Source organism: Montipora foliosa, chromosome 11 (assembly GCF_036669935.1).
Source record: "Montipora foliosa isolate CH-2021 chromosome 11, ASM3666993v2, whole genome shotgun sequence".
Lineage (NCBI taxonomy): Eukaryota > Metazoa > Cnidaria > Anthozoa > Scleractinia > Acroporidae > Montipora > Montipora foliosa.
Window position 1 is genome coordinate 17,352,213 of NC_090879.1, and position 15,871 is coordinate 17,368,083.

General features: G+C 38.2%; 2 protein-coding genes across 3 annotated transcripts; one reads left to right on the forward strand and one right to left on the reverse strand.

Moving 5' to 3' along the window:
- Positions 1-775: 775 nt before the first annotated feature.
- Positions 776-7,516, reverse strand: LOC137974764 (WD repeat-containing protein 5-like). Its single transcript, XM_068821739.1, has 9 exons — positions 7,260-7,516; positions 7,037-7,121; positions 5,643-5,781; positions 5,116-5,308; positions 3,960-4,068; positions 3,581-3,618; positions 3,045-3,222; positions 2,716-2,808; positions 776-1,538 (listed from the first exon to the last, which is right to left on the reverse strand). The coding sequence occupies exons 1-9, from the start codon at positions 7,382-7,384 to the stop codon at positions 1,416-1,418; spliced, it is 1,083 nt and encodes a 360-aa protein (XP_068677840.1). The 5' UTR covers positions 7,385-7,516; the 3' UTR covers positions 776-1,415.
- Positions 7,517-10,603: 3,087 nt separating this feature from the next.
- On the forward strand, positions 10,604-15,747 carry LOC137977867 (pyroglutamylated RF-amide peptide receptor-like). Of its 2 annotated transcripts, none has more exons than XM_068825230.1 (3): positions 10,604-10,768; positions 12,016-12,236; positions 14,900-15,747. In XM_068825230.1, exons 2-3 carry the CDS (start codon positions 12,017-12,019, stop codon positions 15,694-15,696), a joined length of 1,017 nt encoding a protein of 338 aa, XP_068681331.1. In that variant the 5' UTR covers positions 10,604-10,768; position 12,016; the 3' UTR covers positions 15,697-15,747. The 2 variants fall into 2 exon arrangements, with proteins under 2 accessions (XP_068681331.1, XP_068681330.1); XM_068825229.1 differs by lacking the exon at positions 10,604-10,768 and adding an exon at positions 11,299-11,493.
- Positions 15,748-15,871: the final 124 nt, after the last annotated feature.

Genomic DNA, 15,871 nt, shown 5'->3' on the forward strand with positions numbered 1-15,871 from the left:
GGAAAATCAATAACGTATGTCTACCATCAAAGGAAGTATATCAAAAGCTATTGCTTATCTAAACATTTAAAAGGAAAGGCGCAGCACCCATCCCCATTCTCTGCACCAACAATATCGCCAGCTATGCAGGCTAGTGTTTTCCTTAATGGACGTTCCCTTTGTCATGTCTTGCTACACCTTTTGAACCCATGCTCTAATTTAAATTAGGTTGTACTCTAGATAATTTCCAGTTTGTATACTGGATAACTGTCCTTTAATTAATCATGTACTGTATATTACTTTGTTATTGTTCATATTGATTAATTCAATTTTCTAAGGTTTCCTTATTTTGGATTCAGCCTACCATAAGCAACTCAAAATGTCCTTTATGTATGCAGTGAGTTCAGTTGGAGCATCTAGGCATCTAGGCTTGGTGTGAAGCCTTGAAATGAAAATAGGTCTAGTTTATGGCATGGAAGAAAGAAGGGCATTATTTTGATTTCACTTGTGTGTCCTACACTCTTGTATGTCATGTCATGCAAATGGTTTTCACTGTGGAGCCAAGTAAATACGGAACACAAGGCCATAAGAATGCCAATTTGTTGTTTTTGCATTGAAATTAAGGATAAAGTTCTGAACTTGAAATTCATAAGGTGCCATAAGGTTTAGAAGCAGAGTAAATCTAGAGTTAAATCTGCTTGTGATGTGTGCCTTTTTTCAAGACTGATTACAGGAATCAGCAGAGCATTAAACCTTGCATGTAGAAAGTTACCACACTACTGATATTTCCATCAAGTAAGGGAGAAACGGCATTGTTTTATTGACAACTGCTTTTCTTATACAAAGCATCTTTAATCACTTCTAAACAAACTACAAATCACAGGTTATACCTTAGTCAAACATAGATTAAAAATTAAATATAGGAAAAAAATGGTTTTCATGATTCTTGACACAAGAACATTGATAAGTCCTGAAAAGCGTAAATGGTCCCCTGAGTGAACAGAGACCAGAAAAGTCTAGCAGCAAAAATCCAAACAAGCTAGACACAGGACCAAACAATGAAATAAATAAAGAGACCCTCTGGAATTCTTCCCAACCTGTCTGCTTCAAATATTCCTCTCACTAAAACTGGTATGTAACAAAAGTATATAACTTCTAGTAATTATATATGTATGCATTACTATACTTTCTCTTTTAAAATTGAAAAATATATAAAAATTGCTCTCATTGAATGAACAGCATATGCAAATGTATAATCATGTGACCTCTTGCAAATATCAATATTGAATCATTATTACAATAATTATTCTTTCTTTTTGACAAGTGTGCACTGGAATATATTAAGGCACTATGGAAGCCAAGCATGCACACTTCTGCAGCAAACTTTATAAGTACTAAACTTTGACATGGCAAAGTAAACTAGGCTAGTGGTCTCACTAAGACCTTTTCACAAGATAAACAAAGTTGGATGTTCCTGCAGCAATGAATGGATTATGGGAACGTCTTTCATAATCAATAGTGTACACAGCACGTGGTAGGTCTACAAGTCGGCCTGTTGTCTGTAAAATGAAAAAATCAAAATAATTTCCCTAAGATATCCATTTACAAGAAGTATTCTTAAAAAAAAGGTGACAATCACAGCAACAACAGCCCTTTGTTTTTATGCCAATAGGGTTCATGTTAGCACAATAATAATAGTGGCATAAACTGGGACTGAGGTTACAGTTTTCTGCTATACGGACCCATCCTTAGCTGTTGAATGACTTAGTTTCTTCCTTACTCTCTCTCTCTCTTCCTCTCTGAAATCACTTTTGTAATATATTACTACTGTTGACTCGTATTGCACTTGTCTTGATAGTGAATGCAGTAAGCTCCTTACAAACTGGATGTTTCAAAGAGAAATATTTTATTTGACTTCTGTTTCCAAGCCTCTTGTCTAAAAAAATCTGTTTTGAAACTAACTTTTCTGTGTAAATGAATTCGGTGTCAAAGGGAATGAAAATTTAAGGTCAAGGACAAAAACTCTCAGGGTGTTACCCTGCTCCTGGGCAGAGATGGAAAGATCCAGACCGAGCAAAGAAGCAATCAGATTGCTGAAATCGATACCATGACCTCTTGGAAAAAAATAAGATCTGATGAGCCATTTCAGTTAGGGCCCCTCTTGCCCCCGAGAGGTACCCCGTGATTAAAATCGTCTATCTGGCTTAGAGGAAAATCTCTGCCGATAGCATGGGACCAGGTCCCACAATACAGGCGAACAGGTCAAAAAAAATTTCTGGCATTCCATTTCATTGCAAAGCCTGTTCCCATCCCTGATGGTTGAGTTAGTAGGTGTGAATGGAAGAGGTGGAGGACGTTATGCATGGAAAAGTGACAACAGAAGGGAAAATAATGTCACTAGGGCATTGCTATGGGTTAAAACAATAGTCACTTATCCTTACTTATAAATGCACTAAGTTGTGAATGACCCTATGTTGCTAGAATATGAATAGGGAGTTTAAGCACGCGACGTTTTTGAGGCGTGAATGTTAAACTGGAAATGAACATTTCCCATGCCAGGGCAGTAGCGTCTCCCAGATTTTTAACCCAATCATCTCTAAGACTAATGGAGGAAAGGTACTTAGCAATATAAAGGTGGTAGTGACAAGACAGCTCACTTCCGGTTGCTGTCCACAGCTCAAAAACGTCGCATGCTTAATAAATTAAACTCCCTGTTAAGATAGCTTTACAACTTACATGATAAGTTCCTTGATCCACACATCTCATCATGTTGTTGTCACTGCCCCCTGCTATGAGGCTATCAAGACCTTGCCACTGAACGCAATAAAGCTACAAAAAACAGATTCCAAGAAAACATGAGAAAAGTCTTCCTTTCAAACTAGTATTGGAAAATACAGCTGTAAATAAGTTATTATTTATCCCTTTCCTGTCCAGGAGTGCCGCTTAAAGATCTTACCCTGGTTCATGCCAAGCAATTTTGCTTGTCCATAGAAAGCCCTTAGGCCGGGCAGGGAAGGGATGAAGGCAGCAATAGGCACACAGAAGCAAATAAATTTACTACTTACCATACTGCCATTATAATCTGATGGTACATCTTTTAGGAGTTTGCCTGAGCCATAATCCCAGATCTGAAGTGTTTTATCTTTCCTCCATGAGCCGGTCAGTATTTGCCTGCTTGTTGCTGATGAACTCTGTGACTGAATGTCAAGGGCATCACCACAAATGTGAGGTCCAAAAATCTTCCTAAAGTTGATTTGAAAATTAATTTTCTATGAAAAAAGCTTGCAGAAACTTTGATGAAAACAAAATACTTTTTTTACTTAAGAAAGCTCGTAATTTAACTGACATACACTGTAATAATAGCAATAATAATGATAATTAACAGCTATTCACCAAAGTGGAGGTGGCTAGACTGGTGGATATTCAAGCTGCGAAGCCACTAGCCACCGACACTGAGGTGAATAGTTGTTTTAGCATATACTAAAACAGTGAGATAATATAGCACAAAAAGATGATTAAAATAATTATAGCCTACTTACTAAACAGTACATACAGTTTAGAACAGTAAGTTTTTGAAAGTGCTAGTATAATGGCAGCATACCTTACAGAGTGCTTGTTATCAACTCTTGTGTCCCAAAACTGCCAAACACAATAAACACAAAAATATATATTGTAGCAATAATATTACATGTACTTTTAACTATTGAACAATTCAATGATCCAATCCTACATGGTTAGTATCTTGAAACTTAACAAGACCTTTCAAACAGAATACACTGTTTTTGAAAGTACCGGTAAAAGGCATTTTATTATAAAAAACTTCAATGAATCATCCTAAGTTGTTTTTTATAATAAGTCAATAGTTGGAGTTAAATGCTTGCTTTAATAAAATTCATCATCATCATCATCATCATCATTATTACTGTCTTCCTAAATTACAATATGTGCACCAATACCATAAGCGATACAAATACATGTACCTGCACTGTATCATCCCAGCCTCCAGATAGAAATTCATGATCCTGTCCAGGAGTGAACTGTACACTAAATACACGGCTCATGTGGCCATCCATAACCAGATGTGATGAGCTATGAGGTGCAAATGGCAAAAAGTCACTGATAGCCAAGTACAAATAATTATTTTTATTAACTATTGAATTTAAATTTTTTTAAATCCTTTAAATTTGACTTGAAACCCTTTGCTGAATAAAGGAAATCATTTTAGCAGGCAACATGTGATTTAATTAACCACATATTTGCAACTAGGGGTAGGTAAGGATTGTCAAGAAGACCAACACACCAGCGACATAACAGCTTCAACATTTTCTTCAACATCTGTTTGATTTTGTTGAATGATGTTGACTGTTAGGGTGGGCAAACAGTTTCAACATATCTTCAACGTTTGATTTAACAAAGCTCACAAGAGGCTTTGTATTTAGTCCCAGGCTGCAGATGTGGTTGTTACAACTATGGATATGGATATGGACATGGATATGTCATTGAGAGACTGATTAGTGCACATGCGCATACCCAACAATGCTGAAAGAGGGTGGAACATTGTTTCAACTTCATTCGACATTCACAAAAAAAGAAAGGATGAATGGTTGTCGAAGCAAAGTTTAATAAACACTTTTAAACTCATTCAACACTGATTCAATTTGTTTCAACACAGTTGAAAGGGGGAAGCACTAGCAAACGTTTTCAACATCACTGTTCAACAAAATCAGAAACCCATAAGGGTTGAAACGTGTAACGGCCCCTTGTGTGCTGGGAAACAAGCTTCTGAATATTCAATTTGCTAAGTACCATATTTGGAACAACAAGAGCGAGGGGTTTCCAAATATGGTGCTTAGCACTGAAAGATTCAACCAATCGGTTTGCACTGAATATTCGGAAGCTGTGAACGCGCGTTACACATTTCAACCCTTATGGGTTTTTGACAAAATCCATTGGATCTTGAAGCAAAGTAATGTTAAAGCATTTGCCTGGGCCTTTAGCTACTTCATAGTTTTGAAACCTTGAAGGCAGACATCAATTTGCAAGTAAAAAGAGACAAACTTTCCATGGAACAGAGGTATCTTCCCTTCTCCAGGTACTTTTTAATTTTTTTTGACAAACCAACATCTTGAAAGTTACCTTGGTTGAAGAGTGCACAAAACTTGCTTGGTCTTCTCATCATACACATTCAGTATTGTGTCTGATCCTGCTGTGACAAACATGTTCCCTGATGAATTATATGCACATGCTAAAATCTGTTTGGCAGGTTCAGTCACTGTTCCTATACAGGAGCCACTTGATACATGCCACATCTTTGTTCTACCATCAGCATCTGCATGATAAAAATAACAGTGATCAGAAGAAAAAAAAACAAACGTTACCTGACCAAGGTATACTTTGAAAACTGGAATGCAAAACATCTTGTGATGTCATCCTTGGGAATTTTAGACCCAAGCCTCTTACAAGCTCAGCTTTGGGACAAAATATTATTATTTATGACTGCCAATTTTGTGAACTTTACAAAACTTGTGTGGCCTTTTAGACTAAAGTGAAATACATGTTTAATGGTACTGAAATTTCACTCCATCTACAAAATAATGAATATTTTTGAGCTTCAGGCATTTCAAAGTTTCTCCTAAAAAGGGTGCTAGTACTGCTAAACTTACAGCTTGCTAACAAGATATTGCCATGATTGTTTCCATCTGATATGGGTCTCCATCGTAGACACGTCACTGGCAAATGGCTTTTGAAGGTATCTTGATCTGAAAGACTGTACACACAATGGCCGCTTTCAGGAGAAAAGATCTGAGACAAGAGAAACACAGGACAAGTTAAAATTTCATGGCTGTTTACTAAAGGTCCTCTATTTACAACCTTTTGATTTCACCCATCATTAACTCTTCCTTCCTAAGAAAGACACTTTACAGATTTTATTGTCTAGTGCCTGGTTGGATTTCCATGTATCAACTAGGGGACCTCTTAGTATAAGCCGTAAGGTTTTTTTGAGGTCTCCTCACCACTTATTTCTCTCCATTTTTTCTTTTCCTTTTTTTTTTTTTTACTGAATTGATTGTAAATATGTGGTGAAAGAAACATTGATTTGATTTAATTTTGATTTATTTTATTTTACTTGTCAATGAAGGTGAGTTCAGTAGACCTACAACCTATCAATACTAATAGAGTTACTCTGTCCAACACCAGACAATAGGGCCGTTTATTATTATACGAGAGAAAGTTAGCCACAGCTTACTCTGGTCGCGGCTTACATAGACGTGAACATCCCGTATAAATGGTACAAAATCTATGTTCACGGCTTTCTCAAGCCGCAGCTTATCCTGGCCTGGGAGTTTATACTCGTATAAATAGTTCCTTTCGTGTATTATGTACGCCACGGCCAGACAGAGTAAGCCGCAGCTTTTTTTCTCTCGTATAAACGGCCCTAATATTATACTCATCAATGTGGCCCATTCAGGGGTTAAAGGGTTAATAATAAAATACCAGTGGCAATACCTTGCTCCACTAACTGAAGTAATAGTAACAATAATATCACTTCAGTCAAAGGTGCAAAGTAAAAGTTTTCCTTCTCAGATTTCTTTTTCCCCGGGCTTCAAATTTCCCAAACATTCCCAATTTATTAATTTATTTCATTAATTAATACTCCTTTTCTTGCAAAATATAACAGTGGCTGTACATCTTTTTATCACTGAATCAAAGTTTTATGTAAGGAGTTATTTATTTCACTTCTGTGAAGTTTTATCTTTTACCAAGTACAACTTCAGTTATATTCCAGTACTCGCTTATAAGTTGAAAATGGCCACCTATGTAAAAACAGAAGATTTGAATTTACCATCTTCCTCTGTAGAGCTTAAATGAACCCAAGAAACACCTCCAGTTAGTGACTGTTATACACAGCAACTAATCGGTCAAAGAAAAAGCTATCTGTTGCCTTACAGGGGAACACTGATTTGCACTGATGGAGGTAAGACATTATCTGGGTGAAGACTGGTTAAAACAGCCAGCCATACTTATCTCAGAGTAAATATACGTTGAATTATTTTACCTTGGTAACACCGTTAGCCAGCCCAACAGCTAAGAAACTGCCTGAAGGGTCGAAACGACAACACATCACTTCTGAATTTGTTTCTCTGTTTCAAAATAAAGTTACTCAATTTTTAGCGGTACAAGAACAAACTCTATCACGGGCTTTGATTTCCTAGGACATAAGCAGAAGTAAAAAAAAAAAGGATACTAGTGAGTAGCCAAAATAAATGGAAAAGACGTACAAAATGTTGAAGATCTTGAGATTGCCCTCCGCTGCAGGAGTGACCATAGCAGGAGCAGCAGGATTCATCATCGCAGCTTGTCGAGGTGTTGTTGTTGTGGATGGTAGCGTTTGAACCAAATGCATGGTGACAAAACTGTCTTTTATCAAATGTTAGCTCAGGTGTCTTGAGTTGTCTTAAGTCCCATTGGAACAAGAGTTAAAATCACATCTAAAAATCTCCGGTCTTTCAGTACACAACACAAAAAAGTATTTAGGCGTGCGCAAACATAAGAAAGGTATCTGTTACTATGGCAACGAATTTTGGGAGAAATTTGGAAAATTTCAAGTAATCGGTACCTTACTTATTTTTTTCGGGCACGGCGCGGTAAATCCTTCCTGTGTAAACCGAACAAACGTATGGCATATTGGGCACCCGCGCCAGAAATTATAGAAGTGCCGAGCACGGTAACCGGTCGTTTCGCCTACTGTATGTTCGCCTACTTCTAGAGTCGATACGTCCAGTATGTCAGTTCGCCTATATACCCTGCGAACAGTCTCTTTCGATCTTCCTAGATCCCGACTTATCTATATGGAGGTATATCAATAAGCAAAAAGTTGACGACAAATTTAGTCTCCATCCGTCACGGATTATAGCTAGGCCGTGACGGATTTGTACCAACATCCGAAATAAAATCGTCCAAATCATGAATGCATCAATCCAAAGCTGAATGGCAATAAGCCGATTCTGCAAAAGGCCATCACGAAAAGAGGCATAACACAGAGAGACATAACGGAAATAGTCATAACGCAGATAGTCATAACACAAATAGCCATAACGCGAATAGGCATAACGAAAGTAGGCATGACGCAAAGACAAATAACGCAAATGGCCATAGCGCAAAAAGGATAACGCAATGAGGCATAACGCAGAGGCATAACTTAAACAGGAAGAAAAAGTTCGATAGCGATTATATGTTCTTTCCCTTGAACAATCAATTGACGTGTTTTTAGAGCTGAAATTATTTACGGAATACGTAGCTAGTCTTCGTTCTTCAAAGAGCCTTTGCGTTATGGCTATTTTACGTTATGCCTTTTGCGTTATTAATATTTATGTTATGTTTTGCTGCGTTATGCCTTTCTGCGTTATGCCTCTTTGCGTTAGTCCTCTTTACGTTATGGCTATTTGCGTTATGGTTGTTTGTGTTATGGATATTTGCGTTATGCCTCTTTCCGTGATGTCCATTTGCACAATGGGCTTGTTGCCATTCAGCTTTGGGATTTGGACGATTTTATTTCAAATACTGATCATTGAATTTTGTCATAGTTATACCTCCATAAAAAGCATGACACAATCTTCGCACTGGTAAATCGTAGCAATAAATTGGATTAACCAGGAAGTTAAAGAAATATTGTTGGCTTCCCAAATAAACTTCATTTTACACTATAGTGACAAAACAGATCTTTTCCTGACGTTAAAAACTTGGCTACCTATTAATCATTTGTCAGAAAGAAAAAAATCCTCGCGTATCACATTTTAACCCACGCATGCAAATAGAGCCCTCCCTGCTTTTCTTATGTTAATGTGTTGTTCTAATGTTAATTACTTGAAATTTACGTAAGAAAAGCAATGAGGTTTCTATCAAAACAAGGTCATCTCTAGCCTCACTTTCATTTATGGGCCAGGTAACTAAGCACATAACTGTAAAATGGACTATTTGTTAAGCTCGCATATAACACATGATGAATTCACAAAGGCCGAAATATTTTCACAAAAACCTTTTCCAGTGAAACATTTATTGAAACAAACAACATATTTGCTATTACCGACAAAAAACCCTTCCTATTTCATTACGTGCGTGAAGACATGAAACCCGATCGTGTCAAATTACCATACGCAACAAAATAACTCCCAGGAGCTTTCTTTCAAATAATTTTTGACTGTCACATTTCCAATTATTTTTTTACCTGAAGGCTGTGCAGAGTTGAGCACAAAATATAAATAACAAAAATTAGTGAAATTTCCAATTGATACCGGAAGACTTTGGAGAGTTGAGTACAAGGAAATACAAATGGCCAGATAACAGAGATCACAGATCCACTTAAGGTGTTCGATTCCTTCTCTGTCTTTGTTATATTAAACCCATAAGTTACCATTTGGTTTCAGTGTTGTACATAACACCACACCTGGTAAAATATTAGAAATACAGCTCAGTTTGATTACCGCTCAACGGGCGAAAGACTGTTGTCCAAGTCCATTACTTGTCGCTTTTCAGATTCCAAATATTTATTTTTCACCGCCTGTCTTGTTGATACAATTGAAGCTAATTCACGTTCCATTCTTGAGCTCCTTAAAGGTATACTTTGTTTAAAGACCCACCAAAACGCCATTTGTGTTTCAATGACTTCGACACTAACCATTCTCCTGTGTCCACCAGAGAAATCTACGCTTTTCCACTACCGCCTCAAACCTAACAAAATACGCACAGAAGACTCTATGCACAAAGACACCACTTAGCAGGGAAGTGACAGGAAAGACTTTTACCGACACGGAAAACAAGAAAGAAAACAAAGAGATTCCACCCATTTTCTGACTGGGATTGCCAACCCAGTAATAAGAAATAAAAAAGCCACGAAATGAAACGATTCCGACAAGGTTTCGCAACCCACTAAAAAAAAAAACAAACGACGAAATCAAACGCAGATTCCGACTGGGTTTGGAAAACCCAGTAATACATGGCCATGCTCTAACAATACGATCACAGTCTGTTTTTCAAGTCTATGAAGATCAAGCTCCGGTTATTCGAAGGATGGACAGCGTTAACTTATCCACTGGTTAGATCACACTACCCAGTGAACTGACATATCCGTTGGTGTTGTCGGTGGAAAAGCGAGGCCTGCATGCCATTCAATTTGTGTCTTTCTTCGCGTCATAATTTCAGTCTAATTTAATATCCCTTGTACACAAGCAAGAGTTAAAAATGCGTCAGTCGGACACTGTTTACAAAACAATTGAAGCGAAACCATATATTACAGTTTCTCGTATCAAAGTAGAATGAAACCTTTACATTTATATTCTCTCTCTTTTTAACATCGTTCAAGTTTTTCGTTAAAATTGACACAAGAAGGCTGGAATTGGTTTAAAAATCCCACCCAGCAAATCCTGGCATCGAGTCGGGTGAAGAACACCTGTATTACAAATGTAATAAAGAATTGAATTAGAGTTTGTATTGTAAATACTACGATAGGTAGGATTGAATTCAAGTGGGTAACTTTCTTCTTTAAATCGAACAAACGTCAAATGTAATATGAATCTGTGACATCTTACAAACTAAATGAACGGATCTTTCGCAATTACCTCTGTATTAACCAATCAGGTTTCCTGTGTAAGCCTCGGCAATTTGACTACCGATACTAAAAAAATAAGTTATGAATCGAGCTTCAACACCTGCTTGAAACTTGACTAGTAGCTAATACTAACGATTATGAAAGTTGGAGAGTAGCAATTTCTGCAGCGTATACGAGACCAAGGTATGTAGATAGTTTGAAAAACATGGGTAGTTGATTCAAATCGGATTCATAATATGCTTGAAGTTCAGTTTAACTTCAATGGTAGGGCTATACTGACCTTGGGAACTTTATCTGATGTAGTAACACGAGGCCGGCAAACAAAAGACACAAAAAAGCCCATGAAACAAACTGTATTCAAATGAGAACTTAAAGGTCCAGAAAAAGCCATTCGGGAGTCATAACTAGGCTTAACGTAACAGATTTACAAGAACGAGGGAATGTATACTGAACGTTCAACTGGTGGTCGTCTTACTTGTCTTTCTTCGGATCTTTGAATTAACCAAAGTGAAACTAAGTCAAGTCTTATATTCAACGCCGGAAATTTGTTAATGTCACCAAATTGTTTTACACTTTTCAGTGAATCCACACTTGAACTAAAGTTCGAATTCATCATGTTGTCTTATAAGTCAATCATGACATTCACGCGTCGTTTATAATCTTGTCTCAGATAAAACTAAGGGTTTAGTCAAAGCCAATATTTCAGTATCTATGTAGTCCATAACATCGCCTGCATGTATATTTACCAGAAGACACTTTCATTGTATTGGGTATCCCCAGCTTGAAAATCTGTGTAAACACCGATGATATCAACCTTTCAATGGGATGCAAGTCAGGCTGTAAGTTTGTGGATTCTCTTGACTGTTTTAAGGATTTCAAGAGTGCAAACGAATGGCTTTAAATATGCAGTAAGTATTTGGGAAAGAAATAGAATCTAGGTGTAAGGAATAGAATGATCAAGCTGTTGGCTATAAAAAGAGTTTTGGCCGGACCAATAAATGCTGTCAACGGTATCCATTCCAAAAATGATTGCTAAGGGATAATACTATTTTTCCTTTATGGAATGCATTTTGTATGCGAATATTTTTAAAAGAATTGTGAAATTGATAACGCTCCCTATACTCTTTGCCAGAACAGCATGTGGGTTATTCAACGTCCAACAGAGTTGTGAGACGGAAGTCTACGTTTTTTTATCGGGAAGACCAGAGAGCCTAAATTAAGCTGCTTGAGTCATTTTTGCAAAGGCAGCAGTTCGTCCGGTTGGGATTTGAGCTCTAGACCAACTCGATGCTGTGTTATTCCAAAAAAATGTATTTTAAAAATGATATTGATGTAATTTTGAATGTTCAATCCATGCTCTGATCTGATCTCACTGCCTCTGTATACTTGGTTACGTAACTAATTCCAATTTTGTTTTTACTTACGGCCAGAATGGCTTCAGCTTCCGACATTCTCCTGGCTGCACTGTTCTTTTTGCTGATAGCGATTGACGTGACAGGAAATACGCTGATTTGCCTGGCTGTATACAGAACCAAACAAATGCGAAAACCTATGAACTATCTCCTGGTAAACCTCGCTGTAGCAGACATTGTGATTGGCGTGTTCATGTTGCCGAGGCATGTGTTCCACCAATCCTTTGAGCATCCAACAGGTAAGCTTGCCAAACTTGCTAGCAATAGAGACCTTAAGATTCTAGTGCAAGGACGAGAACGAGTACGAGATTTGACTGCCTGTTTTAAGCGAAAATACTTAAAAATTTCATAACCCGGTGGATTAATCGTATTCATTTTTAGCAGCATAGGTTCCTCAGGTATTCTTATCGCTGGTAATTGAGCCTTTTCCTGATCGAAAAATGCCAAAACTGCTACATTGTTGGTGACTTGTTTAAACACGACGACATTGTTGCAAAACCTCGTACTAAAATGACGACGGTATCGTGTTTTTCCCCTCAAAATGACGCTGGTTTGCGCGCGCTCACTGTTGTTCTATGAGAAAATCTCGTACTCGTAGTTGTTCTCGTCCTAGAATCTAAAGCTCTCTATTACCAGGACTAAAGATGTTATTGTTATTAGGGAGTTGGTGTGGCTCATTGTTTGGGGCGGCTGCTCTGAGATCAAATCCCGTTCTGACTACCACTTGGAATTATCTTCGTTAGTTCCGAATTTGTAAGTAGCCGATGAAGGGACGATGAAGACACGAACATTTGGCTTTATCAAACGAGCCGATAAAGGTCGAACTACAATCGTGAAAGATTGGATGACTGACCTTTACCCCTCACCAGAGCGAATGGCTAACTCTCTGACACTATAAATGGGCTTACGCTCTCCTAAGGCCTTCTCTGTATATGACGAGAGTAAGCAGTCATACAACTGGTCCCCCAAAAGCGCCAAGCTTTACATGCTACCGCTGTCAAGCCGGTGGTTTAGGTTTTGCAAAGGCTAAACGTATTTCCTCAGATACCACTCAGTCCCCTATAAACTCCAATTGGACACAGCTGTATTATGTTTGGGGTTAGGCTCCGTTCTTTCTGTTGTATATATACATACATATCATTTAGTTTTTGTTTTCGCTGCTGCTTAGCAATTAAGTAGCGCTCATAGTTGCGATCATCATTTCAAAACTTAACATTTTCTCACAGTTCAACTATGTGACTTTCACATATTATGTACTTCGTATATGTATTTCCACCCTCAACAGGTTTATCATGAACTCGTTAAGTGTTCAACTGCCACTCAGTTGGCTTCATAATGCACGAATCAGTTGACGGAAATTCAATTTGTACCACAACGCCAAAGCAATTAAACCAGCTCTGCTAAATTGCTAAAAAAGCAATTTTTACCGGGGGCAATTACAAAAATGCTCTCTGTCTCAGCCAATCAGCATTTAGTCATTTTGCCCTCTAAGTTATGAACACTAGAAATTGAAAAGTGGAACATCAACTAAGCAAATTAACAGGGTCAGAACGCAGCTGGTACAACCGCTCTCCCGATTGGTTAACAAAGCATTAATTACAAAAAAGTGTGACGTCAGCAGTTGCATTCACTTTTTGAAGAAATAAATTTAGGGGAAGCTCTATACTCTTTTCTGATTCACCGCTATTAAAAGGCGATGAAGCACAGCTCATACATGTAAATGTATTATTTAATAAAAGAGATGTGATTGAGATTCTAAAAATACTGTAACAATAAAGAGAAGACACATGAACATACCAGTGGCTAATACAGTGAGCTTCGTCTACAACAATTCCTATCAAATCTTTCTCGTAAACTTCGGAGGACAGCACACTTTTGCAACTTCTATTTCCCAGTAGGTATTCCGGCAACGTGAACGTAACGCTACAATCTCCATTCTCAATCGCAAGATTGTTCTCTCCAACGGACCCAGTTTTGATTCGTAACGTCCGTAGGGAATTTTTCTGTTCTTCTATTAAGCTCACTAATGGCAAAATAACAATAATTACTGTGTTGTTGAATTTGGAAAGTTCAGCATGAACCACCGAAGAAATCTGGAATATGAGCGACTTGCCAAACCCCGTTGGCAAGTTTACCAAGACATCTTCCCTGAAGATAAAAGCTTTTATCGCCTTTTGCTCTTGAGGGAAAAGCCTAGAAACCCCAAACACGTGGCAAGCTTTGACCAAAGCACCGTCAACATCTACATCAATATTTCTGGAATTTTCCGACCTGTTGTTTTCACCTGAGGCACAATTCTTAAGGAGCCTCGAAGGGTTTTTCGTTGCTATAGTTTTTAGTGAAATGATGAATGATACCAAAGAATGATATTTCATAGTGTAGGCAAACTAAAAATATCTTTGCAACTCTACTGTTGATTAATTAATACTTTAAGGGCACTTATCACATCATATCGTGTATAGGTTGCGCGCGTGCAGCTAAAGACCTTGTCGAGCCTCCTTAAATTCCTCAGGTTTGTGAAAGTGGAACATTCCCTGTTATTGGTGGAAACGAGACAATCTATATGACGTCACGAAAGAGATTTCCAGCGAAGTAAATCAGACGGGGAAGGGAGTAGAGTGCGTGACACGAGCGACCTGAACCAGCTGAGAACCAGGCTAGCTTTGAAAAAGAGGCAGACAAGAACTCGGAAATTGCCTCTGAGTTTCACAGTTCATTGACTAACACAACACTAAAAGTTACAGAAATTGCACTCATCGCGCAATTCCTGCAACTTCTGATTCTAATTTTACCAGGCCACATGTGATTGCCTATTACTAAAACCTAAAACAAAGCTGAAAAAAGAAACTTTTCAGCACTATTTCACAACGAAAACTAACACGTTCTTTACCAACTGTGATAGGTACATCCGGAAACTATTTGTGCAAGTTCATCACTGGTGGTGGGTTTATCTGGATGAGTGCGGCTTCATCCGGGATCTTGCTCATCGCCATTGCTTTTGTTCGCTATTTCGCAGTGGTCCATCCGTTGCTAAGGACGTTCCGCTTGGACAATAAACAAGTGTTGTGGATAATGGCTGTATCGTGGGGCTTTGCTATTTTATTGACGGCACCAAGTTTGTCCGCTATGGTCTACGACCCAGCACAAGATTTCTGCGTCGAGGACTGGGCCGAATGGTATCCGGCGCGAGTTCATGTTGCGTTCGTTTTCGTTGCAAACTTCGTTATACCTACAATATCCATGACGATTTTGTATTCGAGAATAATTTACAAACTTTGGTGTAATCAAGATCATATTACAAACTCAGCTCAAAATGCCAGACTCAAGGCTCGAAGAGGCGCTACGGTCATGCTGATAAATGTAACTCTTGTCCACACCGTATGCTGGTCTCCCAACTACGTTCTGTACTTTTTGATTTTTCATGCTCAGGCTCCGGGTTTTCATTACGGTTCAATGGCCTATACAATCACTGTGTTGTTGGTTCTTCTTAACGCAGCCGCTGACCCTTTGATGTACACGTGGTACATGGACGATTTTAGGAGAGGCATGCGCGGTGTACTCTGCTGTTGCCATCGAAACAGAGTGGCTGTTTTGTTAGGCACACCTGCACCCAGGAAAATCACAACACCTGCTGAACTCGGCTTCTCTGTCCCCATAAAAAAGAACTGTAATGAAGGGATGGAAACCAGCCATTTTTGACAATCAATTAATAACCGTGGAACTAGAACATTCATTTCATCACAAAATATTATTCCCCGACAAATAGCGTTAGTGTTGTTTTTTGCTACTAGTTTGTAAATAGCGCATGCGATTATGTATATAGATACTTGCGCTTTACAAGTTGATTACATTGATAGAAGGCATGAAAAACGAC